This window comes from Anticarsia gemmatalis, chromosome 10, assembly GCF_050436995.1.
Source record: "Anticarsia gemmatalis isolate Benzon Research Colony breed Stoneville strain chromosome 10, ilAntGemm2 primary, whole genome shotgun sequence".
Taxonomy (NCBI): Eukaryota; Metazoa; Arthropoda; class Insecta; order Lepidoptera; family Erebidae; genus Anticarsia; species Anticarsia gemmatalis.
In genome coordinates this window covers 6,191,897-6,219,206 of record NC_134754.1, presented here as the reverse complement: position 1 = coordinate 6,219,206, position 27,310 = coordinate 6,191,897, and the positions used below count along the sequence as shown (strand labels likewise).

Sequence of the window (27,310 nt, the reverse complement as noted above, 5' to 3'; positions counted from 1 at the left end):
ATAGATTTTTAACAACGTCGTTTTGGTATTTGATTGCATGTCAATCAAAGTTTTCCAACGATTTGTTATTTTAAAGAAATTTTAAAGTTAACCTTGGGGTATTTAACGTTAGCCATTCTCGTAAGAATGTGAATAATAATCTCGTTTGTTGAACGTAGTGGAACAAGGGAAAAAGACCGCGTCGCATCGCCACAATGGCGACCGCTTCCGGCTGTACAAAGCAACAGGCAGTTGATGAAATCAGCTGAATGATATGCGACTGAACATAGACTTGGGACTGTCATAGACTCGACAGGCTTTAGCAGTCCAAAACGTTGAATGTCATCGTAAAATTAGAAGGTTGAATTATTCCAGCTGAATTGTTCACTAGCGTTTATGTGATGCTATTCTCGTACGTCATAAATAACAGCACGCACATTGATCTTCAGCATGTATAATCTGACATTCGTTGATGCACGCCAATTGTCCGTTCGTGATGTGTGTCGAAATGGTAAACTGCGTGAACACCCGTCACGGCACTGACATTCAAGCTAACATCCGTCAACGTCATACTAATTGACCAGTTTATTTCTGCTTTTCTATTACGAAACCGAAAAGAAACTTGTTTATATGATAATTTAATATTATTCAGCTTAGGAAATTTAACAAAACCACCATGCGAAAATATTACGATATTGTCGTTATGTACGTACTTCAAGTCTAATAGATAATCTAAGATTCTTTGAAATTTTAAGTACCTATAACTCCCATATGTATTAATTTACATTTGTATATCTTACTCAATATTCTAGCTCTATAAAGAAAAAATAATATTCAAACACATTGAAGTATAAATTTCATTTTATTAATAGCAGCAGGGTCATTTCTATTACACAGAAACTGAAAATCGTTATCGGCGAACTGCGGCTACGATAAAATATCCTCCTGTGTACCGAGAACCTGAACCCATTCTGTTGATTACAGACGCCACGGCAATTAACAAATTAACGTTGCTATCATTGACTCAATAATGGTACTTAATAATATTATGAGCTCATTTTCCTCGTAATAACATAGAAATATACAATGAATTTGTAAAATATCTACATCAGTCTCCATCACGAACATTTAAATTAATTTATTCCTAATGAACGTTTTTAAAATATTTTTGTTTCAAATAAATTTTGAGTAATCAAAACGATGTGAACTTACATTTTTGAATATACTTATACTTACTCATAATCGTGTAGGACTACAAAATTTAAATTTAATAAATAGATGCAATAAATGGCAAATCAGTGTCAAATCTGACATCGCACATGTTCCGTAGTTTTAATCTGACTCCTCATTTGCTGATAGCCAGCGAACCGCATGTAAATCTCAAGCTTACTCCTGCATAACGTTCTATTTGAATTGCAAATGTAAATTAAGGCTTTACTTCCTTCACCCTCTGGATGTCGATTCACTGAATCAGCTGGAGTAAGATATTTCATGAATGCAATGCAAATAAGTTAGAGAAATGTAGTTGTAGAATAGAAAATTGATCTCTAACTATCGGTATTTGAAGACTTTTTAATCTCAATCTTATTACGCTACAAAATTCGTCGTCATTTTCGATCAAATTGCAAGAACTATTTGTAACTAAAATTCTTAATTCTTGTGTGAGGATTTGCCCTCTGCATAAAGTTTGAAGGAAAAACCAAGCTATTTCGAGTCCTCGTGATATTTAAATTCTATATTATAAGGAGAAATAGTCAGGGTTGATCTATTCTTAACGGAGACTGGGAGGAAAACTTTAGAACATTAAAGCGAAAGAATCCTTCGACGCCGCCCCCGTGTTAGGAAGCATTTTACGCCCCCGTTCTATAATACCAAGATCTGTACACTGAAGATGCATTTTCTCAACTTTCAGTATTGTATTTCAAACTGCATCATCTGGGTACGATCCTTCTTCATATATCTTGAAAATAATCTCTAAGATTCAGTACGTTCTAAAAGTATTTTTGTGTTCTCCGTTACCAATATTTGACTTCGAAATGTTATTGATATGCAACACTTTTTGTGAAAGTCGTTACTTTTTTACAAGCTTTATTTTTCTCTTTAAAACTTAGACGATTATAGATGCGTTGGTCGGCGTAAGAGTATTTTTATTCAAACTATAAAGCTTCAACATTTGAAAAAATCAGACCTTCACTCAAATTCTACATGCAAATGTAAAATTTGTTTAGTAGAGTAGACTCAATTTATACAAAATCCTAAAATTCAATGAACAATAAACGGTCGTCAAAAACAATTGTTATTGATTTACATTAATTTGAAACTTTAAACGCTAGTAGCTCTTAAATACGAGTAGTATTGGTTTTATGAAAATGTTTTGTAAAATAAACTTACATTAAGACTCACACACTTGTGTGTGCTTTGTTTGATAGATAGATAAACAACAAGCAAATACACTACGAAAATTATATTCTAAATAGCATACTTTAATGGCGAACACTCAAATTTGTATAATAGAGATACTACTCCGTCAACATCTTTATAAACGTTTTAGTTTTAGTAATACTTTTAAAAAATTATACCGAATTTATTACGTTTACTAATGTACTCCCCGGTCTAGTAAGTATGAGTTCTTTTTCGATAGGAACATAAGACGTACAGAGTGCATTCTATTATACCAATTTGCTTTTAAACGCTTAGAAAATAATGAGTGATAAGCAGTGTTAATATCAGTCAATATATTTATGTAGGTGTTTCTAATGCAATAATAACGCTGTTAAAGAAATTACGTAGGAAGATTTAAGTAATTATTAAGATAAACTTAACATAGGTTTACAATATTAAATTAATTCTATGTCCCAATTTTCATACTAGTGGGATTTGCTAACTACTGAACAAAATTACCATATTATTATTTATAAATGTCAGACGAAAATAGATTGAGTATAACCACAAAATCTATACTAATATTATAAAGCTGGAGAGTTTGTTTGTTTGTTTATTCGTTTGTTTGTTTAAACGCGCTAATCTCGGGAACTTCTGGTCCGATTTGAAAAATTATTTCAGTGTTAGATAGCCCATTTATCGAGGAAGGCTATAGGCTATATATCATCACGCTACGACCAAAAGGAGCAGAGTACCAGTGAAAAATGTTACAAAAACGGGGAAAATTATGATTCTCTTATGTGACGCAAGCGAAGTTGCGCGGGTCAGCTAGTGTACTATAAAAGAACAACTTTTGATGTATGTCTCATTTTGATAACGTTAAGTTAATATTTTAATTTAATCTAATTTTAGACGGACCATCGTGTTCGTTTAGTGATGCAGTTGTACTGGATGCGTATCTAGTGCACTCAGCTAATATTGAACGAATGCTCGGCTGCATGGCAGCGACAATAGCTGCGTAGGCAGATCATAGGAGAGCTCTACACACACGGCCACTTAAATCACTCACTGGTGAGCGTACACAACACTCAACTGTTTAATGTTGAATCTACGCGTGCACGTGATTAATAGTTACCAAACGACATTATTTATCTCTGTAGCATTTATGTATTTTCACCGGATCACATTATCGTTAATATTTAAACGCTTGAAGGTCAAAAATATTTGGAAAACAAACATTCATGATCACCCTGCAGATAATAAGCACTTAAATTCAAAAATAGCATCCAAAACATTGAACTTGCGAAAGAGAATCTTTTTAATGCATATTTTCTTTAAATTGTGTATATAAAAGTTTCTCCTTCGTTACAAATACAAATATCTGACCGGCGAAGATTTAATGTTTCGATGTTTTGCCAAAAAACATTCCACACTGGAGCATTGAGTAGGTATCTGAGTTTACAATCTAGGCGAAAATGTTGTAATAAATAATAATGCGCATGTGTTTAATTTTGGCGCACGCGTGAATGCGCCGGCGCGGCTCGTCGCGCGTCGGCATACAGTGAGAGATCGCGTACGCTACGCGCCGCCCGCCCTAAACTCCGACCAAACGCATGCGCCGCACCGATTTACTCGATAGCAGCGCCCAGCATTTCTTTACGTTTTATATCAAAGTACGTGAAATTTGAATTTAAATATTATTTTTACACTTGACAGTGCGTTTAGCTCTTACAATAAACTAAATTTTGTGATTCTATAAATTAAAGTGATGTAATGATAAATGTCAGAAAATGTGTGGTTCCATTTGTCTGTGGTGTCTCTATGGGTGTATGTGATAATAAAAAAATAATCGAACTGTTTTAAAGTTCATACATTCTTACTATTGTCGGAAACTAAGTTGTTTAATAATATTATAATTTTAGTGTTATTTAACACATAACCGGGTTTTATCATCGGGTTTTTAAACACCTTATATTTCAACTCGCTTTTTATAATACAATAATACCTTGCGATACAAAATCATAATAGAAAAGAATGTCAACAAAAACCAATTAAAAAGTTTGTAAAGTCTTCATTGTCCGTGCGAGTTTATGTGCGTTTGTATAACAGAACACTGGTACGTTTTCCACAAGACTTTTCTACTGAGTTCTCTAGAAAAAAGTGTGGCAATGAAGCTTTGGTTTTAACCGTCAACAAAGACATTTAAGAAACAGAATTGAAACAAAAAACAAAAGCACGCAAGTAGACTTCCTTTTATATAAGGCTTTCAAAAGAAAACAATGTGCCCTTTTACCTAGCATAATGTTGTTTGTAAAACTTTAAAATGTGAGAGAGTACCGTAAAAAACAAAATGCAATATTCAGCTAAAAATACATACAGTTGAAGGTGAAGATAATATAATGTATTTTACAAGATATCTTTTTTCCTAAAATAGTTCTGAAAATCGATTTACGATTTGATACCCGTTCAAGATAAACATTTATGATTTGGCTGTGAGCCAATACTTTGAATCGGTTATCGATATTTATTTCTAGTCAATATTGGTGTTCAATAAAAAAATAACAGGTAGCCGAGTTGTCCGATCTAGTCGCAGCTGCAGGAGAACTACAACGGACGATCATACAGAACGATGTTAACTTAGTCCATCTCTTATTTTTTGTTAATACTATTACAGACTACAGACATTTTGGCAAAAAACATTAACTAAAAAATAAACAAACATGCCAATTTATTTTGGTGGCCGCGTGTCATTTTTAACAAACTTATTTTGTTGGATTCCATTTTCCTTAGAGAGTGGAAAAAAATTGTAGACGTTATTAGCTTGTAACTCAGTTGTAGGGACGAAATATTTAGACTGAATTTCTTATCGAATATTTTGTACCTATCCTAAATTTATAAATAGTTTCGTTAAATATCTAATCAGCATACACTTAGTTACTTTAAGCACATTTTAAAAAGGTGATGTTAGTACAGTAACTGTACTAGAAACGTTTAGTTCGTTAAAAATAAAATATAATTTAGTTGCTTCTTGCATTATAAGAAATGAGGTTCGATTTTCTCTCAAATAGCGCCGTAAAACGAGTAAAGTAAATGGTAAAGTAAGAAGCAACGATAATAAGCCAGCAAGGGCGTCTCGTCGCTGCAACTGACGTAGAAACGTGAAAAAGAATACCGGCAATTCGTTGTCATGAATACAAATTCCATCAAAAACCAGCAAGAAAAATTTGCCCTTTTTTAATAGAAACTGTAGACCTTTAATATTACCATAGCAGCCTGGGCTCAATTATTTCTCCCATTTATCCCCGTTAGATGTTATCCTTAGACACTGTTGTGCTGTCGCAACATTACAAAGAAATAAACGGAATTAGTAGAGATAATTTTATGATACATGTATTTAATTGTACCGTAAAACTTATGCCTACGTCTTGGCAGTAGGATCCTCAGCGTTAACAGAAACCATATAACACCTTTAGTGTAATTTACATCAACCGCTGACATTAAATAATTGTTTACTCGCGTAAATTGTATTGTTTGGATTAACAGTTCCAAGCTACGGTTCAACGCGTAATTCAAAACGATATGAAGGTTATGTGATAGCTTTTCCATTGAACGATCATTTCATGGAATCGCCAAGCTAAATAAAGCTTCCATATCATTAAAAAGAAATTGCAAATAAAATACGCCTCGTTTTAAATATCCAGTTTCCTATAGGTGCCGTAAACAATCGCCGGAACGATGTGAATTACATTCACATTTTGATTTGACTTTAAATTGATAGCACCCACGCGGTGTCTATCAAAAATCATATAAATCTGGCACAGGCACGTTTTAGGTCGCCACAGTGACCGTTTGCTTAAAAATAAACGCGTGTCCGGCCGCCCCGGCCGCCGGTCGCAACGCACTCGGCAGATTCGCGACATTTACATCGGCTGCACTTTCTATTTGTAACACTGCACCGGAGCTGCCTAGGGATATACCCTTTTGTTTATGATTAGCGTTAATAGACACAGACATCTAAGAATAGATCTTGAATATCAAACAATATCATTTTTATATCGCTTCGGCCAATGTGCTTCAGTAAATTATTGATTTAGTAAATTGGTTCAAGTTCGTAGATACGTATTCATTAAAGTACAGTTGTTGGTGTAGGAGCATTGAACTGAAGGAGTAACCATGGCTGCCGGCGACGTCACCCGCCGAGCCTCCATCACCGCGCCGTCGATGCACCGGCGCCCTTCAGCGAGGCGAGGCTCACTCATTAAAGGCTCACAATCTGCTTCACAGGTACGTTTGTATAACTAACATGAAATAAAAAAGCTTGCAAATAGCGTAAAATTTTGATACCATGTATAACTTAGTATTTGCGAGTTCATTCTTTAATACCAACCCGTTTTCCTTTCCTTATAATTTTTTTTTTGCTGATTTTCTTTCGATGCGTCTCAAGTTAATTAATTACCAAATCAAATCCTCTATTTTGAAAACGAAACTGTACATTGTGTGCAGAAACATCTACATACACTGGAATTAAGAATATAGTTGAAAATAAAAATAAAATGTATCATAACGAAGAGATGACAATAAATAGTATTTCATCTTTTAGATATAGATTTACAGCTATCATTAGATTTTAGAACTGATCATAAAATAATAGTAAATGTCTCAATTTATCAGTGACGGATATTGTGGGATAGTTCGTTTTATTTCAGAGAATACGTGGGTGGTTAGTATAGCGTGTCATGTTGTAGATGTTAACAGTGTGATGATGGATTTACTTTACCTCGAGGGATTTCCCCACTGTGTTTAGGGACTTACCTTCGGCTGAAATTGATTGAAAGTTTGCTGATTCATAATATTGCATAATTTTAATGATACCTTATATCAACCTTTTCTAATAACATGTAACCCGCCTAGTAGGTGCAGGTTGTAATGTATAGAATACACCCGCGTTTCGACATTCAAACTTTTAATTTTTTGCGAGGCGAAAGTTTTGCGGTATACCAGTCACGTTTAAAAAATATGATAAATAACTAATATGATTTAAAACATTCGGATGTTTTAAATTATTTTCTAGTACTTTAATGATGACAAATAACTATAGAATAAATAATAACTATGGCTACAGTGAGAAATGAAAAACATTGTAGGTATAATGTAAAACATTGACATAAAATTTTCTTCATGGTAGGTTATTTATTATTAATATAACTTTATATCTGTATTTATGAATGAAAATGTTAAACCTGAGTATATCTCTTGGCAATTTACTCCAATACAATTATACAGAGGATTAATTCCGTAGAATAATTGAACTGCCCACATATCGTTACGTGAAATAAAAAGATTGTTGTTTCAAATATCACTAGGAAGCCACGGGCTAAAAGCTTATTCTGTTTTTGTTTTCCCTTTATGAAGAGATAAGAGTTGTTTCAGTTACGAAGGTATTTCTAAATCTCCATCTAATCAGTCCTGGTGATGAATACATGTACGAATATATTGTAAATACAATAGCAATATTAGTCCCTTGTAATACTTATCCACTGTTAAACATCAAATATATATTTTTTCTAGCTTCTAATAATATCTTTGTATCTAATATATCTGTGATAGACAATGCTAATTAATTATGTTATTTTTGTTTGAGATTCGGCTTGAGAAAATATAAGTAATATTATTTAACATGACATTGTTTCAACATATTATTATACGTAAATGAGTTTGTCTAATTATGCTCCAGGCTAAACACATTTTAAAAATATAATGGACATAAATGATTTATAATACAAAAATAATATTAATAAAACATAAGATTAGTATTTGTTATATTATTATGTAATTACTTTTATATTCCAATACGGCTTATCACTGTATTCGTATTATATTGTAAAAAAATGGTATTAAGCTATAATTCATATTTTTTTTCTTTAATGTATTTCGTGCAAAAATTCAGTAACATATTCATTTTATATTTCGTCTATACAAACCTTATATAAATAATTGAAGTCATTAGTGTATCAGACTGAAAATGTGTAGCAATAAAGATTAGCATATCTTAGAAGTTCGTCACAGTCAGTGCACGATCGCTAGCACATGAAGACAAACATGAAAGAAATATTATGTAGATTTGTCGAGAGCACAGGAAGCTCACCCAAGACGCAAGTTATTTAAGATTTGTTTAATTTAATATGACTGCTCAAACGATTTGCGTATGTAGTTAGAGATTTCATTTGTTCTATTTGCGGCCACCATAAACACTTTAATTCGAGAACGCAAACAAAATATTGTCTCTTTGGACAGAAATAAAAGTCCGCAGACTTTAAAACGTTCATACCGAATGACCTTTGGCTAAATATAATGTATACTTATGAGTGAGTACTTCATATCTATATTTGAAATACGTGGGCAGTATATTATACGTATGTTAATACTTGTTTTCCTTCATAAGAATTCATTGTATCGCTTGATTGATGCGAAAACCCACACTTGTAGTTTCACTACCTAATCGACAACTTTTTCCAACTTTAGCAGATTAGTAAACATCTTACGAGTATATGGAAAATGAAAGAAATAGAGTATGTTATCGCGCTTTTCCTAAATACAAATAGCATTGTGTAATTTAAAAAATAAATGAGATGTATCAATCTTTCGAATAAAAATATAGTATTTCTATATTTTCTACCTTACTAATAATAATCTTTTCAGCGAATAGTTATATTTATAGTCTGCTGCATTGTCAGAACAATGCAAGGCCTGCATCTTATAAAAACGAGACGGTGATATTGAATGAAAAATAATATGCTTGGTTTAGAAACTAATATTTCCTCGGCTTCAGTTCTGCTGCTTAGTGTTCACAAGTTCTCTACCCACTCGTCCTTGGAACTCCTATTTATGTTGAACATTGGCTGAGATACTTACAAAGTGAAATACAATATGACTTACTGGAATAGATTTTATCTGTCACTACAAAAATGTATGCATTTTAATCTCAATATGTCTTTTCGCAGTTTAATACTTTAAAAGAAAATGGAAAGCTATTTCCAAAATGTGTAAGAGTGTGTTATATAGAGTAATATTTAACCCAATACTGTCTTCCTATCAGGCATGAGTGTCCTCCACACATAAGCAAAATATTGTCAAGGTTGGGAATTTTGTTCGTTTAAGAACTTTCAGGATGCAATTACTTCAATATTCTCTCATGCCATTTTCACTCGCCGTCATAACAAGTGATCATTATTTCCAATGCACATATAGCTGCTGAAGGTTATTGTTGTTCTAGGTTTTGCTTTAGATAAGTAGTGATATTAGTAATAAGAATAAAAGTGTTAGGTCGGGGAAAAAGTCTTTTCGCATTATAATATGTTATGAACTTGTAATAAAATCTTTTCTCTACACAAAAAAGCTCGAAGTTTGGGTACCTCGCGAGCTCACTGGAAGGAACCTAATGAACCGTGTACAAATTTGTGATTCTTGAAGCCAAAGAGACTTTATTACAAGTTCATACATACTATAATGCGAAAAGACTTTTTCTCCGACCTAATAGTATAAGGTGTATAGTAAAATACTTTGTTTGTGCAGGAGGTGCCATGGGACATCATAGACCGGTGCGCACTGCCGATCGTCCTGTGCCACGCTCTAGCCGTGGTGCTGTCCACTGTGTTGAACGCGCTACACTTGAGTTCAGTGTCCGTCTTCACGCTTTTCCTCTGGTTCTCCATCTCAGTCACCGGCTCCTTATGGTTCTACCATAACTTGCAGGTAAGTCTTGTTAGTAAACTGTATTGAATTAAAAAATGACGGCGTGTATTTCAATGAATATTTTCTATAAGACCATAGTATATTAAAATATATATAGTTATTTTTTTTTGTGTCTATAAAACTAGCTGAACAAATTGTTTGCTCGTTAAAGGTGTGAACAAAAAGTGATATGTAAATAAAATTGGCGTAGATCTTTAAAACTTGAATAAAATACAAGACCTCAAATAAATCTAATCCCATTCTAAGTAGTATTCTGATCTTGTACGCGCAGAAAGATTCTGATAAATAGAAAGCTTTTCTCTCCAAAGCAGGTTTAAAACAATTTCGGCAAAGCATCACTTTAATGAACCCCAACTTTATCAAATAATCTATACCTACATTGAATTCAAAACGAAAGAAAGGTATAAAATCTTCATTTTCACATACTCACATAAATAAATGGCGATATAAATATAAATGACTTCTGTAATTATCACGTTTTTTGAACTCTTAACTTCAGCGACCTTTGACACACTTTTCGCTCATTAGCTACATTCGCTGAAATATCCCTACGTATAAACTTGTACAAGAGTGTATGAAGCAAAACAAGATTTTAAAATTATCATAATTCAAGTTTTCCAAGTTGTTTCGTCTTTACTGTTGAGTTGACTCAGGCGGTACATTTACCAACACACAGCAGTGTTTGTTTGTAATCGAGCACGAATTAGTATTAAAACGTATACTAAATGTTCATACGGGCTATTGGTTGCTAATTTTACGGTCGCTATAAAGTGGTACAAAGCTAATGCTGCTGTGGCCAAAACTAACGAAATGCCATCACTCACCACCCACTTGCTGTTTTTACGACTTATACACATTCCAAAAAAACTGTCTGACTGTCTATCCAAGTTTTCTCTCCTTATAACATAACCAAATAACTTTTCGGTTCAATAGCTTCAAAAGTAAAAGTTCGTTCATATAATGTGTTGGATAAATACAAACGATTACCTAACTATTTACTCAAACATTTGAACTCAGCCAATAAATTCACAAATCCCAATATTTTATTTCGCAATGTTGTACTGACAATTACGTTTTAAAGAAGATATAGTTAATGTGCTCAGATTTGCAAATTCATTCTTATAAGAAGACTTCATTAATTTCTAGACAGACAAAATCCAGGTTACAACAACTGAACGCTCATATTCAGTCTAAAAGTACGTGTACAGGCTCATAAAAGTGGTTCAAAGTGAATTAAAATTCATAGCGCCATCGGATTAGAGAATTTTCCCTTAAGAAAGTCGTTAACACCCACACTTTGCCTTTTGTTGGTATCTAAATCGTAGACTACTCCCACTAGATAAAAGATTAAATGCCAAAACAACCTTAAGTAGATACAGATTACACAGAAACTCGTGCGTCACCAATATTCTGAAGCAGAGCTAGAAGCACGCAGTTGTGCACTCTAGGTATTATTAGTCCGTGAATGTGTTGCCACTAGCTACGACCTATTTCAAATGGAGATGTCTTTGGCCTTCGTTCAATGAATTCCAGTACGTGCTTAAGAAACTAAACCAAATTCTTAGCTCAGGTTGACCAAATAGAGAATTATAATAAAAACACCGACGACGTCGAGGATTTACAAGGAAGCGGTTGAAAAGTCACACTTTACCAGAAGTTTTCCGACTCCGGTAAGCTGGTAATCGCGTTATTAAGGGGCATTAAGCTTTTTTGGATCTCGTACAAAATAAATAAACGCGTGGGTTGCCTTCCGACATCAGAACATTTCTGATAACGTACGACGGAGCTATGTGTCAATATGTTCTTCCGTTTGTTTATAAGAGAACGTGTTTTTTGCGTGGTAATTAATTGCTATACATATAGTAGGTATAGTAGAATAATGTTTCACAATAATTTCTAAGAAGTATTAAATACAAAGCAAAGATAAGATCATTAGAGATAGATTAATTTGCGGTTTGCTTAATCGTTTAATTTTCTGTGATTGCTATATGTATACGTATGCAAGGTTCCTATCAAAATAGTTACCTAACCACGGTACAAGATTTAAACCTTCGTAGATCTGCTCTCTTGTTTACCAAGCTCTTGTATTTTGACTGTGCCTCACCCAAACGTGGCTAGACTCGCAAATCTGTTTTATCCGATTATCCTCGTACCTCGACGTATATTTTAAGTTTATTGTTACTTACGAGTTTGAACGGAGCATGAACCTTAAAATCTTAAAATACATCTAGTATAAGTCATCTCAACAAACTACAAGATGAAATAACATAGCTTGCATTGTATTTAGTGTTTCTTATCTCTTATTATGCTTCAAAGAAAATAATTAGGTACTTATAAGAGGCAAATCAATATCATCTATTAATTTATGAAATGTGTCAAAATTCCTTTATCTCATAAAGCGGTTTATTCAAACAAGCAAAATATGTATTGTAGAGCCGGTGAAATAGTTTTAATAACTTGGATAACAACAAATGTTATTGACCCCGAACCGATTCTAAGTTTATGGGAAAATATGAGCCAGGTTTAATAACAATATAATTTATGTCATTACAACTTTATAATTAACTAACAGAGCTAGTCAACCCTTCAGTTGCTGCGTAATTATTAGGTATGTAAAGACGAGATATTAATAATAAGATGAAATTGAATGAAAATATTCATAATTATTCAATTTCACCTTATCTCCTGTTATATAATAAAGATTTTGTGTATAACAATTTTGCTTGAAATCCTACCATTTTTAAACAAATTAGACGGGTACAATTAGGGAAGTAATGCGGTATCATCGCCCCGTGGGGATACGCCTTTGCTTTTTACGAATAAATATCTCGCAGATTACCTGAGCCGAGCAGAGCATTTGGAATCAGGTCGCAGCCTCTCTTGGGGAGGATACAATAACACAATTTCTGATAGAATAAAGGTTGACTAAATTGTTTAACTATATAACACGGATAATTGAAACAGTCTCCGGTATAATCAAACAGCGCATCCTTTGAATTTCGTTTTGAAATCCGAGATATTATCTATGCAGTATTGATAATATCGACGTAACAAATTATGTCTCAAAGAGTTATTTTTCAATCTACAATAGAGCTTGCAAGTCAAAATATGTGTCATATTTCTTAACGCATTTTACAAGAAAGGAAACTAAGCAAAAATAGCATAAGTTTATTCATGTACCAAAAGCACATACTCACCTTATAAAATAAATATTCCGAGATATTGTGTAATATTACCCTTAAAATGTCAGTGTGAATGTGTCGCATTATAAATTGCCAAGGAGATTGCAACAATTGTACCATTGTGCCAGCCTCCATACTTACGTCATCAATCCATTCGAAAGTCCGATTTAAAATAGGTTAATGGTCGTGTTTTTACTGAATAGACACTACTAAATAAAATATTCATGGTGTTTTCTTACTAACTCCAAATATTTTTATGAGGGAATCTACATTTGAACTTTCGGTTTTATGAACTGCGAATGATTACAACAAAACAGTGTTAACTAAGAAACGCTATTTTTGTTATAAATTTTTATTATTTAATCGGCTACTTGGTTTTGATAATACTAGAATTTCTTTCTGGATTGTCTCTTAATTAGATAATTTACAAAAAAACACTCCCAACTATGTCACCCGCTGAAGCAAATCCATACATAACTATAGTTATATTATATAGTTGTTCTCCTGAAACATAATAATGATTTACATTTACTTGAGATTGAACACAATAATATAGCATTACAACGCTACAATCGTGACACATAATACCGTGTCAGAATGTCGACTGTCGACTGTCGACAACGTAAACCTTCGAACAATATTCCGCCTTTTCTTATCCGTTGAGTGTACCCAACCGGCGTGACGTTGTGTTATGTTACCGAATGTATGCAAACACAATATGTGATTGGTGCGTGACTTTGAACACTGAGAGGACTACAAGATTAAGAATTAACGATCAGCCAACCCTGAAATAGTTAACCTCGAACGTCACTGCGTCACGCATAGGTAGGTACTAACAAATGCTTGAATAAAATATTCACTCAGCTGTTATTATAACGGACATCAATCAAGCTGTCGCCATCTATTTTCGACGAAAACTTAATTTCGTCGCCCGCCCATTATATCAGATATAGCAAAACGTTCCTGCCCCGATGAGATATAATTATTTCAGACATAAAAACAATACTAGCGTGATTAAAGGAGTTCACGGCGTCTCGATAACCCTAACCGTAAATGAAAGGCGAAAGGAAACATTTCGTGACCTTTGATATATTAATATTTTTATATAGCTAAGTGTTTTAATTTTCAACAAACCGTCTTACTCGTTGACGTAATACGTTGACTGTTTTGCTTTAGGTACACAAAAATAGAACTGTATTTTAATACCGAGTGAGCTGAAAGGGAAACCATTTATTTTTAGTGTTATGCCCAAACTCACCATCTGAGGCACTGGCCGGTGCAGTTTCATTTCGTAGTAATTCTGACCTTTTGCCGAGGATGTATTTTTATCCATGATATTTGTGAATAAAAACATGAATAAGTGTTACAATGACGTATAATACATTAGTTGTAATTATTGTTTATGTTAAATAGGTAACAGCTGCGGGAAAGGCAGTGTTGGTAACTGGCTGTGACAATGTGTTGGGCAACGCTCTGGCTCGGCGTCTGGACGACCTCGGCTATCACGTGTTTGCTGGATTCCAGAGTAAAGCTGGAAACATTGACGCTGACATGCTCAAAGAAGACTGTTCTGGAAGATTACACACGCTCCAACTTGACATAACGTCAGAAACTCAGGTATGACAGAATCCAATAGAAGATACCCATTGTGAGAAATTAATGATAACTTATATAACCTTATCTATAATTTTCAGCATTACAATTTAAGATCCGTCACATAAGTGACCTTGTCCCAATTTTTAGGTAATTGAAACAGACGTGATGTATTATTTATGTAATTACATATTAATGCAATAATGACGACAAGTAGTCCTGTTGATACCTTCATTACCCTTGGCTAAACTGAGCTATTTCAGACAAAGAGTCCAATCTAATAATGTTATATCCAATATCTCAGAAAATTATCCGTACACACCCATTGTAGTCTCATAGTAGTACAGGTACATAGCTAAAGTCTTTGTAAATTAATTTTGTACGTGTACCGCTCCTAGCAAACCCCAATTTAGGGATGTACTCGACTCTAAATTAATTCAGGTTGCCAACGAAAAAGAAAATGTTACAATCACGAGGTCGGAGCCGACCGCCCACGTTTCTTCAACATTAAAAACGATGTACTGTTCTAAACGCGGTACAAATTTGCCTAATTTGTTGCACATTCGTTAAAAAAGCCCTTTGTCTTTTCTTTGTACCGACAATGTCTGCTATCGCACGAGTTCAAAACATATTTACGATTCTAGGGACGCTGCTAACTTTTGATAAGATTAATTGCCCAAATTTGGGAGTGAAACAAACTTGCAATTTGTTATCGGTTGTATTTTGTTTGTGCCCAAATTAGATTCACAAAAGTATTTCCCAGAAACAAAATAACACACAATACAATACTGAAATACATTGTATACTGTTTAAGTCTCTTAATTATTGTTTTCTCAGTTTGTTTGCTTTGCTTTAAGTACGCAAATTAATAATGGCCTCGTTTACGTCGTGTTTATAAAGTATCGCATATTTTAAAGAAATCTTTCCTGACACACTTTTTCGAGAGTCTGTCAGTAATTTGTAAAAACTGTTTGATATATTATACTGATTTCGATGTGCTCCATTTTCTCAGTGACTATTTCAGACATTTATACACGCAAACGAAATCTAGTGGCGAGTTGGAGTAATGTTAACCTTATTTTCTGTTTAGATCCTCTCGGCCTCTCTATATATCGTGGACCATTTACCAGAGGGCGCTCAAGGACTCTGGGCTATTATAAACTGTGAATCGTGGTGTGCACTCGGCGAACTAGAATGGGTGCCATTCTCCGTTATCAAACGTGCGATGGATGTCAACCTCTTGGGTGAGTCTTGCTACGGAGCTACGAGGCGCTACGACTATACTGCCCTTGCTTATTAATAACTGAAAATTCCGGTAGATGGCGTTACTAGTACTTTGAGGACCTTAATATGCTGCCGACGTTGTCATTGAACAAGGTTCAATATTGTGTTGTCATATTATATATCAAGCGTATATGTATTGTTTTCCTTGTATATGATAACGAATTATTAGGCTACATAAAAGGTACATACATTGGTACATTTTACGCAAGTATCGTTGTACTAATTTCTGGTTGGTTATTTCATTTTCTCATAACATTATTCGGAATTGATATTTTGATCGACATGATCTAAAAATAACTTGTTTACTGTTGGAACTCTCGGTTTTAATAAACGTTTATTTGACTCATTACGTCCATTTTGATGTCTTCATCGCTAACTAGTCTAACTAGGTTTATGTCGGGTTATTTCAATCTGAAATAGCTGCTTTAGCTTATTTTGATGATGTTTATCTATTTAACTTTAACATGTATATCATTAATCTATTTTCTTTAGAAACTATAGTAAAAGCAATGGTAATTAGATTCAGAACAGAACAATACTTAGTAATTAAACCATTCAGAGAATACAATGTCGATTTTTGCCCAGCGATAGGCTGTTATTATACTTGGTTAGATACTAATTAGTGAGCATACTGATTATAGCTAGGTACTAGAATCGTAAAAGTAATTAAGTAAGGTAGGCGTTTCCAAGGACAGAAAGTCTAAGGCGGATTTCACAGACGCGCTGACAAGACGCAATTACTAATCTATTTACGATTCCTCTCGTATTTACAAAAATATTTTTTTAAATCCTGTAACATTTCATGATTTTCTTTTGGCCCGTTTAGTCACCTTTGACATAAGTACAAGAAGGCTTTTATATGTATTTACAACTCCTGGGATCATACCTCACATTTTTACTAAGTTGTTAAAATTCTTATGAGTTCTTTGCATCAAAATTGATGCACTGAAAAACAGTATAATATGTATACATAATTTAATGTTTTGTACTAGCCAGTTGCGACCTCAACCCAATTATATCATCTATGGTGATTTTAAAAAGTTTTGTTCAAATATCTTATCGCGTCTCAAAATTGAGTTTTATAGTTTGCTTTGTTTGGTAACAGGTCCCGCGCGGCTAGTACAGGTGATGTTGCCCCTGGTGAGGCGCGCCCGTGGCCGCGTGGTGCTGGCCTCGTCGATCCTGACCCATGTGGCTGCTCCAGTCCGAGGCGTCCATGCTGCCTCCCTCGCGGCCCTCGACGCCCTCGCCGCCTGCCTCCGCCGTGAACTCAAACCACGAGGAGTCGATGTCGTAAGTAGAACAAATACCTCACATTTGGAACGTTGACAAAATCCAACCATTTTGATCGGCTGTTAAACACATCGATTTATTTGTTTCATTGTAATTGCTCTGTATATTAAGATTGGTAACGTATTCTGTAGATATCGGCTCAAAGTTTAACGTCTTAATATCGCTAGGATTCCACGCCATTCATATTTACTTGAATTAGAGTAAGTCGAATCGTTTTGTGGAGCTTCTTCTGCATTTATAACCGATCGTACACTATCAGAATCAAAATAAAACATTAAATACTATACTCGATCGCGTTAGAGCTAAAAAGCTTAATTTAAACGAATGTATGTAGGGGTAAAGCGAACAGTAGCCATTTGTGAAGTGCAGTGCTAATTGAGCTAGATTAGTACGGTCCGGTTTTCATAGGGTTCCCAAAAACTAATTTTAGACATTTAAAGCAGTAACTTAAAATGTGATTATAACTAAAGTGGCTTTTCTGGTTCCGAGTTTTTCTGGTTTCTTAAAAACGTTTTGACAAAATGTGTTATTTAAAGAAAAAGCAAATTTTTGTTTATTTTTTTCATCCACAAACAGTTGAATCAGTCAACCCTAGTCAAAACAGATGTAGGTTGGTACCGCGATATTAACCTTCATTTCATGTCAAGAGGTCAGAGCTGCAACAGAGGTGTTTTAATATTTCATATCTCTAGCCGCGAATATCTCCCGAAACAACGTGTTGCATAATTTTGGCTTTATTATACGAGCTTGAATAGACCTCGTACTTGACATTGAAAGGATGAGCGTTATGGCGAACGGGTCTAGAGATAAATTATGACTGCTCCTTTGTGTTGCGTTATGAAGCAAGTATTCAAGACAATAAGACCTACGTTCAACTGTGACAGGTCTATTCCTATGTTAAAATATATTCGTCATATCCTATTATTCATGTTGATAACCGAGTTCATTGTAATCCTGTTTAAAAACAATGTGATAGATACACACGTTCACAAATAAATTAGCTTGCTGAGCACCACTTTGACCTAAACATCTTACTCCGCAACTAAACTATATTGAGCTGTTTCTTCTATTTCGGTATCACCAAGCACTTTTCATTCCATGGATACTAAAACACATAAGTGTATAAAAACTAGAGTCTTTGACGCACTGAATAGACATTTCCTGACGTCAACTGCAATATTTTTATTTCCTAGATAATATGACCGCTGATTCACCACTGGAAATGTTCTAAAATTGTAGTGCTGTGGAAAAGAAATGTTGTACGTGCAAAATTAATGAAGCAGTTGGCACTTTTTATTGAAATACTCTAAAATAAATACAGCACAAAAAATATTTATATAAAATCACCGTATTAAAACTACAGGGCAATTAGTACAGACGCCCACTCTTAATGTCTGAAGGAAAAGAATTATCTGAGTAAGTAATTAATCTTCCCTGTTTATCAACGTTTCTTCATCAATTCACGAACACTTAAATAACCAACAATGTATATAAGCTTCCTTTAAACATAAATTATCCCCTTCCATCCAATGATCCCAACCTTTGGTAAACTTTCCTTCAGGGACAGGCATGTGATATAATATCTTTTCTAGTTCAGTGGGTTTCTATTATGTACGAGATCACAGTAGTGTCAAACATTGAGCGAAATTTTAAATAAACGTTGATAGATATCATGAATATCCATTAGCAAATTATACATACGTGGGCGATGGCCGTCGTGTTACGTAAATCACCTATTCCATATGTATCCCAGTCCATGATGCGTAGGTACACCCAGATCAATACGGATCGGATGCCAATGTGATGTATTAAAACTGTGTACGTTTACACGACACGTATTATGACGACGCACATTATACGAATAGTTGAGTGACCGTTGTGTACATTCACAAAAATATTCACCTATTACAATATTATATCTCATCGAATGAAGAAAATGACAGTGTATGTAACAATAACATAATATGTTTCTATTGAGGTAAAACGCCATGATATGCGACTAAACATTACATTTAAGTTTATATAATACATTACAATATGCGTCCATAATGGCTGACTGACTAGATCTAAATTTGTTTTGACTAATTGAGAAATATAATTTATTTGACAGAGCACCGGTAAACCTTGAAACTCAAAGAGTTAAATGTTCATTTGCTCTTTCACACTAGTGTCTAAATGTAGATTTGTACCTATCGTTGCCAGGTGGTGGTAGCGGCTGGCGAATACACAACCGGCAGCGCGTGGCTCTCAGAAGAGAAACTTCTCGAACAAGCTCGCGACATGTGGAAGAGACTGAGCGACGAACAAAAAGGCGCATACGGCGAAGACTATTTCGAGCAAGCCCTACGAAGCCTTGAGAAGTACACCAAAAGCGCTGTAAGTATCAAATACGTGACTACGCTTAAATTGCCCGTATTTATAGCTTTACTTACAAAAGTACCCGACACTGCCGTCTCGCTGCGGCGTGAACTCCCAGTACAGTACAATTCACTAACTTAAATAGACGAACATTTATCTACTTTCGTTAACAAATTTTAATGAACTATTTTAAAAGAAATAAATGTAAGATCTTGATATTCCCACGAGATATTTAACAGAGTAAGTGTGTGGAAGTATGAAACACTCTCGCTAAATAACTCTCGCAGAAACATCAGCATTAACATACCAATCTACGGGCTGTAAGCACCGAATAAATAAATATTAACGATTGCATAATCAATAATTACCAACGGATTTGGTTAATGTCATTAATTGTTAACGAAGAAATAAACGGTTCCAGTAATTACGTTGGTGTTAACGTTGTAACAATATCAAAAGCCGACCTTTCAATAGCGAAAACAACATCCATTATGTCTACCATTTTTGTACGGTCAGCAACCTATGGTTACCTAACTATAATATTTATGTCGACACGTTATTTATTCAACAGTTGGAAACGTAGATTATTTATAAAAGTCTAGTTTAATTTCAGTAGATGACGTTAAGAATTATAATTAGGTAGAACATAATATATCTCGTAGAGTTTTTAAATACACAAATAGACGTAGACAAAATTTGTGTCATTTAGTTTTCTACATTATTGACGCAACCAACTCAACAACGTTTTATACATAATAATATAGATAGTAGTAGTATATAAATTGGTGTTGGATTAATAGTGCGATCACGTTAGAGCTAGGGTACGGTTACGATAACTAATGAGTTGTATTATTTTCCACTAGGACGCCGACCTGACCGCTGTTACACGTGCGCTGAGTGATGGAGTGACACGTACGTTCCCGCTCGCCCGCTACACCCCCGTCTCCCCCAGGGAGAAACTTAAGTCCTTGCTGGCTGAGCACATGCCGCGCTCCCTCTACGAAGGCCTCTATACCGATTAAACGAGAAGCCTTGCTCAACGTTCCACCTAATGAATAATACCTCGCCTTCTGTTTCACTGATCCTCTTTACGTATTGTAACGTGGCTTATTAGAACGCTACGATTTTAAATTTGCCCAAAACAAAGGTCAAATGTGAAAAATTTATTCGTACAGAAGACCATGCTGCTGATTGTACTTTCTATGAAAATGAGAAATTCACTTTTCACTACGAACTTTGTTTACGAACGACCGAACAATTTCACAAAGGAATAAAGATTCTTTCATTCACGGTGGATGACCTTTATCAAAAGTCTTATTTTAAATAAGAATATTTCTAAAGTCTGAGTCATGATAAACCAATCAAGAGATTATTTGTCTCTACCTTTAAAGCTTCATGCGATAACGTGCCAAATGTAAACGTCTGGTGATATAACTGGCGCAACATCGCGTATCGGTATAAACAATTAGTAAGCATCTGCTACTAACCAAAATACGTGAGTAACGAAGTTACCGTGTGCCAAATGTAACCCACATGCAATGTACTTGAGTTACATAAGTTAGAGACAGTTTATAGACTATTCTGGCCGGCTCCAATCCACTTAAACACGTTTTACAGTAGCTTCCCAAAAAAGTTGTCTTTAAACCGTTCACGCTCCAAATTCCGATTACAGGCATAATATTACTAGTTTATTTGTTGATTTGAAAAGAAGCTAGTGATTATATTAGCTACATTAAATTGTATTTATTAAAAGGTAATACATCTTCCAGCTAGAAATAATGGCTCTATGATTACACTGGAAAATTGTTGTGTAAGATTTAGTTACCATTTTAAAATATCAGCTGTAACATAAATAATTCTATGAAAATGTCATTGTATTTTTAAACTTGATGAATAGATAAGTGACTATATCTTAGTACTCAGGTCGGCTTGACCTGATTATTTGTTGGCGCTCGATCAAATCTGTCAGTTGCGTATGTTGCTAGTCCATTCTCGCATTTAACGTGTGGTTTTCCATCATACAAACTAAAAGAAATGTATAGTGAGATTGGTAATAACTTTTTAGGGACTTTTCTTAACCTCATTTATATTGTTATTATCATTTCTAGTCGTGTATATTCATAAGTGTAGATAGAATGTAAAATATTTGTCTTACGTGTTGTGTATAGTATATTGATTAAATGTACCCTTACATTGATTCACGGTCATCAGCCTCTGTCACTCGTATATACGACAGAAACGAAACCATTCTGTCGCTACACCATACATAACAAATGTTTCATCTCATTTTTGTTTCAAATAAATTGCTTTAGGTGTGTGTATTCGTATTTTGTTAAAAATGCAGCTGGTATGTGGAGTGTTATGAAATTATAAATATACATTTCCACTACCCGCTTGCTGCATTTTTGAAGTGCATTTAAGTGCGACCTACAGACAGATTAATCCTTTACTGTTTAGTATTATTATAGTTTTATCGTGTGTGAGATAATTTTATAAAATGTCTTTTTATTAAAATTATTAAATATTTCATTGTTGTTTTACTAGTTAGGAATCTTTCACCACACTGCCACTGGTCAGGTGCGGGTTGAGAGCTTTGCATTCCCATAAGAACCGTTCTGAAAAACTCTCAAGCATGCAAAGTTTTCTGAAGCATGCAATCATTACACGTGGCGGTACCTCAGGGCTACTTGAGAGCTATTTATGATATAATATACACATAATATATTAGGAAATTTTCATGTTAACTGAAACCTTGAACATTCAATTAATATTAATATAGCGTTGTAATTTTCGTCTATTTTGATTCAAATGTTTACCAGGAACGTAATTAAGTTGTGAATGTATGCACGGCTCATATATAAACAGGAGTCGTGCGGCATTTACATACCAGTGGTGGGTTTTGAGCTGAGCGCAATAAATTAGAGAACATTACATTAAAAGACCTTTATTTGAACCGGTGAACAAGTTCTAAACTAATGACAATTTATCAAAATCTAGTTTCCGTACATAAAACAATACCTCTATTTGGTCAAGAAAATTACACATACACAATTTCACCAACCTTTAATTCATTAACATTTCGTACGCCCCGTTTAGCAAAGGTGAGTTTAATTAAAATAATGGTGATATATTACTTAGAGCAAAGGTTCACGTGTTCCGCTACCTATTTTTAACTCGTAAGTGAAGTAAATGTGTTGAGTTGATCTAATTACGGTCTAAATTACTTAACATTTAAAGAGCAACTTTAAGATTAAAAAATATATTCTATTATCATCTTCTACGGTGTAGTAAATGTAAAGTTCCTAACTAGAAGTAAGTGTACATAATTATGTGGACCAACTTTACCAAAACCGAGTGTATATTCGAGAAGATGGGGCAGAACTCGTAGGCAAAGTTACATCATAACACGGAGTACGATTTTCCCAAAGCTGGTCGAAGTTACCGAAAGCGCAGCATCGGTCGACTTATCGCTCCACCGACTCGCTGCTTGTTGACCCACTTTGCTATACTTTAATTATATTTAATGAAGTTATATTTTTCTGTCTCTGAGTAAGTCTTAGAGTGGTTGGTAAGGATTACCTAATGTTACCTTTCAACAAGCTTTTATAAAAGCAGGTCAAATTAATATACGTACACGCCAAGAAGCAGCACATGTCCCCAACCTACAAATAGACTATGCCGTCGTGGAACATACACCTGTGCACTAAATAGTAATGACATCGTAGTTTGTCGTTGTCATCCAAGTTAGTCCATGTACTAAGCGCGGTTATTACGAGATGAGATGTGAACAATTCAGGAGCTGTTTCCACAGAGCTGTAGTATTAGAAGCAAGCTGTTGTTTTAATTTCTCAGTGTTATAGACGCCATAGGAATCAGGCCATTCCATACAATTGCTCGTCCGCATTAAAGCTTTATCTAACAAATCGTACATCATTACCGTGACTTATACATATACTTACCTAATTTCTATGTAGCTACTTTTAATTAAAACTTTCTCTTTATTTCTTAATTTAGCCGAATATGACATAAAAACATGATTCGCATGAGTAATGTTATGGCTCTCATAAAAATGATCCTAACGCTTTGCGAAGCTAAAAGATTCTTATTTAACTATTATAAATTACTTGAGGATATGATGTCGTGACCATACGTGTATAAATACAACTGTCTTTGATATAATTCTAGAAAAGTTTGCTGTCTTAAAACGCAATGCAACATAATGATAAAAAGAACAAAAAATTTAATAAAGATCCACGATATTACAGGCACAGTAAGTTATTGCGAAGTTTATTACGTAGATATTTTAACAAAACTTTTATAACGCTGCATCTTGATTATGGCTCTACCTTTAATATTAATAAACGCTTGCTTGTAGCCTAAGAATTTTAACTTTGAAAGTTTCATAAATAACATGGACATAGTAGACCTAATGTCCGAAGCTTCATGTGTGTATCGTAACATCTACTTTGTCTATGAAGATTGGTGTTCACATTCATTTGTTGTTTTACGTGTGCTGTCGTCGTAAAAGTCCTTTTATAGTTTTGATAAAATCTGTCCTCTTCAGCACCTGTGTTGTTTTTCTTATTGAACTAGAAATTCCAAGGAACCGAGCATTATTTTACTAAGACTTAGCTTATTACGGAAGGATTTTCATTATCATTCAGAGTTTATTTAAAGGAACGTGAAAGAATATTTTTATTAAACGCATATACCTAGTCATTTATTAACAAGTGCACACCATATTAAATGTTATTGCGTACTAATAATAGATCGTTCGTAAAAATGGATGACACAACGGGGAGATATAAATGTTGAGGTCAGTTTAACGACGACCTGTTACTGTTAGTGACAACGACAATTTACAATTGAAGCTCCTACGTTACGGTAGTAAGTTTTCGATACGACTGCATTCCTGAGACACGAGATAATCCATTACTAAAATTGTTTACTAATATAGCACGACTTTGAAGAGTACGTTTACAACCAGTCAGCCTCAAAAGGCATTCTTTCGCTAAAAAACCCACAACAATTGAGCCGGGAGCAGTCAAGCCATTTTTGATTTTAAATTTCAAATCCTTTTTTAGCAGACACATTTGTACATTTATGTAATAATTGCGTAGGCAGAACCAAAGGACTTGGTTATAAAAAGCTGTCAGACTTTTTAAAACATAATTGAATTCACTTTTCTATTTTGGATCTTTTTGGCTGACACCTCACAAAGGGTCTCCGTAAGTAGATTATGTTTTATTGAATAAAATACTGGTTCCAAGGCAAAGTGAAACGAATTATTAAAAGACACTTTTCTATTTGAAAACCCGTGCTATAGCACGGGTTTTCAAATAGGTATGTCATTGCAAAAACGATCTACCCAATTCCTAGCACGTGCCTGTTCACTGAACGCAGATAAATGACTATCCGATGACCCAAAAACTCACTGTAAAGTTGTTTTTTTAAATAGTTATTCTACCACAAGCAAAAGTGACACCTAATTTTAAATATTATGTTTACAGTACATATTGTCCTTATTCCATTTCAAAGTCTAAATTAATTGCGCATATCGGTTTCCGATGGCTGGTAGATTTGCGGTGCGCTGGTACAAATTGCAATACTTTGGTGCTAGTTTTATTATGCCCGTAGAAACCTGAGGTCAGCTGTTCGACCTCGACCTGAATGCCGAGCTACAAAGGTCATGTGGGCTGCAGCCAAAGGCTACGTCTGTACGTACACTGACAATACCTGGCGTTATACAAAAAGGATGAGATAGGTTTCCTTTTTCGTATTCTATTGTGGCGACTGGAAATAGTATTTATAATGCATGCACAACACACAGTCACCTATTTGCGTAGCAAACAGGGAAAAAGAAATACATACAATGTACTCAATTTATTCTTGCTACTAGCCTGTATTTGTACTTACATAACATATAAAAAAATGTTTTCATATCTTTTGTTTGGCGGGTATTGACAGAGGCTCTTACGTCATAAAATAAACAGTACAAAAGCGATTCTGGGCTGGCGTGCAATTTTGTGTGGGAGAAACCCATTTCCGATATTTCTCGCGAAAATAGTTATTTTAACTGCAGAGTATTTTTAATGAAAATCCGCAAACGTGTTTCTGTATAGTTGCGTCTGAAATTGAACTGTTGTGCCTACCTACAAAGATACGTGAGGGGGTGTATTAATATCAGTGAGGAAATATTCGGCAGTTTAAAAGGGTAAAATTGAAATTTTGAAATAATGTACTTACAAGAAGACATTAGTATTAAGTAAATAACTACATTACTTGGTTACCTCTTAATTCTTAACTAAATAAATAATCGACATCGCAATCTAGTTTCACTGGAATTTTAATTTGAAATGCTGTTTTTATTCGGAGTGTTTATATCCCAAGCGGACGTCAAAGTTTCCAGCTTCATATTACGACATCCGGACATAGCTATGATGTTCTTCTGATGCATGTATCGTGTCGACGAGACTACATTATACCGCCGAGACCGCCTGCCTCGCCTCGCCTACAAATAGCTGTACACTGTCACTGAAAAATATGACTCCGTGAAAGTTTTACCTCCGCTGAATAAAACGTTGTATACACATGAATTTTACTCAGAAGCGTTCAAGTGTTAGTAACGTATTGCAGTTCCTCTTTACTTTGTTGTGAGAATGTTCGTTTTTGCGGTAGACATAGATTTATTTTCTGTTTTTTTTTCATTAGATATCATAATATAAGTTGCTGAGATGCTCGTAAATAGGGAATCTCCTATCATAGGAGAGGGAATATCCTCCCTTCGTTAATAGTGAATTTGTTTAGATAGACGAAGTTTTCTTTTAATAACAGTAACTGCCAACTAATCTAGATATTATGAAAAAAAGGTTGAAACCCTTACTAGAGAGAGGATATTAAAAGCAATAAATGGATGAATAAACATGCGTTGGATTTCTATTAAACACAACAACTTTTCACTTTTGCTTTAGGTAACTTTTAGAGCCGATTATTTCATCATCAAATAACTTTATTCGAGGAATAATCACCATTAGTATCAATGAAAACGAAAAAAAGACCTAAGTGTTCAATTTTTAAATATTTACCTAATATTTAAGAACGAGGCCTGGCTCTCGCTCCGTACATAAATTACCAACAAACAGTCCATTTGGTAAATTGAAATTCTTTCGGAATATAGAACTTTATATTTAGGTGGGTATATAATAATGTTACTGGGTCAAGTTAAGCTGGATACCTAAGCACACGATTTTTATAAACCGTCTACCGATTGATTAAATCCCATGAACGATTTATGACCCGATGCTGACACATTGCACTGACGGGTGATGCTGACGGATGGCTAACAAACGCTACAGCTGATTTTTATAACAAGTGTATTTTCATGATGATTTAATCGATTTAAAAACTAATAAAACTTACTTTGCATTTTAATATGTCGATTTATAATGACGAACGGGATTTGGGAACATTATACATAGGTACTTGAT

The 27,310-nt window shown here is 34.4% G+C and overlaps 1 protein-coding gene across 2 annotated transcripts; it reads left to right on the top strand.

Annotated features, from left to right (window-relative positions):
• Nucleotides 1–3,875: 3,875 nt before the first annotated feature.
• Nucleotides 3,876–22,350, top strand: LOC142975891 (D-beta-hydroxybutyrate dehydrogenase, mitochondrial). 2 transcript variants are annotated; one of them, XM_076119020.1, is made up of 8 exons: nt 3,876–4,034; nt 6,511–6,645; nt 9,934–10,113; nt 14,709–14,912; nt 15,979–16,132; nt 17,278–17,465; nt 19,668–19,841; nt 20,687–22,350. In XM_076119020.1, exons 2-8 carry the CDS (start codon nt 6,535–6,537, stop codon nt 20,843–20,845), a joined length of 1,170 nt encoding a protein of 389 aa, XP_075975135.1. In that variant the 5' UTR covers nt 3,876–4,034; nt 6,511–6,534; the 3' UTR covers nt 20,846–22,350. The 2 variants fall into 2 exon arrangements, with proteins under 2 accessions (XP_075975135.1, XP_075975136.1); XM_076119021.1 differs by having other exon boundaries at nt 3,884–4,034; nt 6,499–6,645.
• The last annotated feature ends 4,960 nt before the right edge of the window (nt 22,351–27,310 follow it).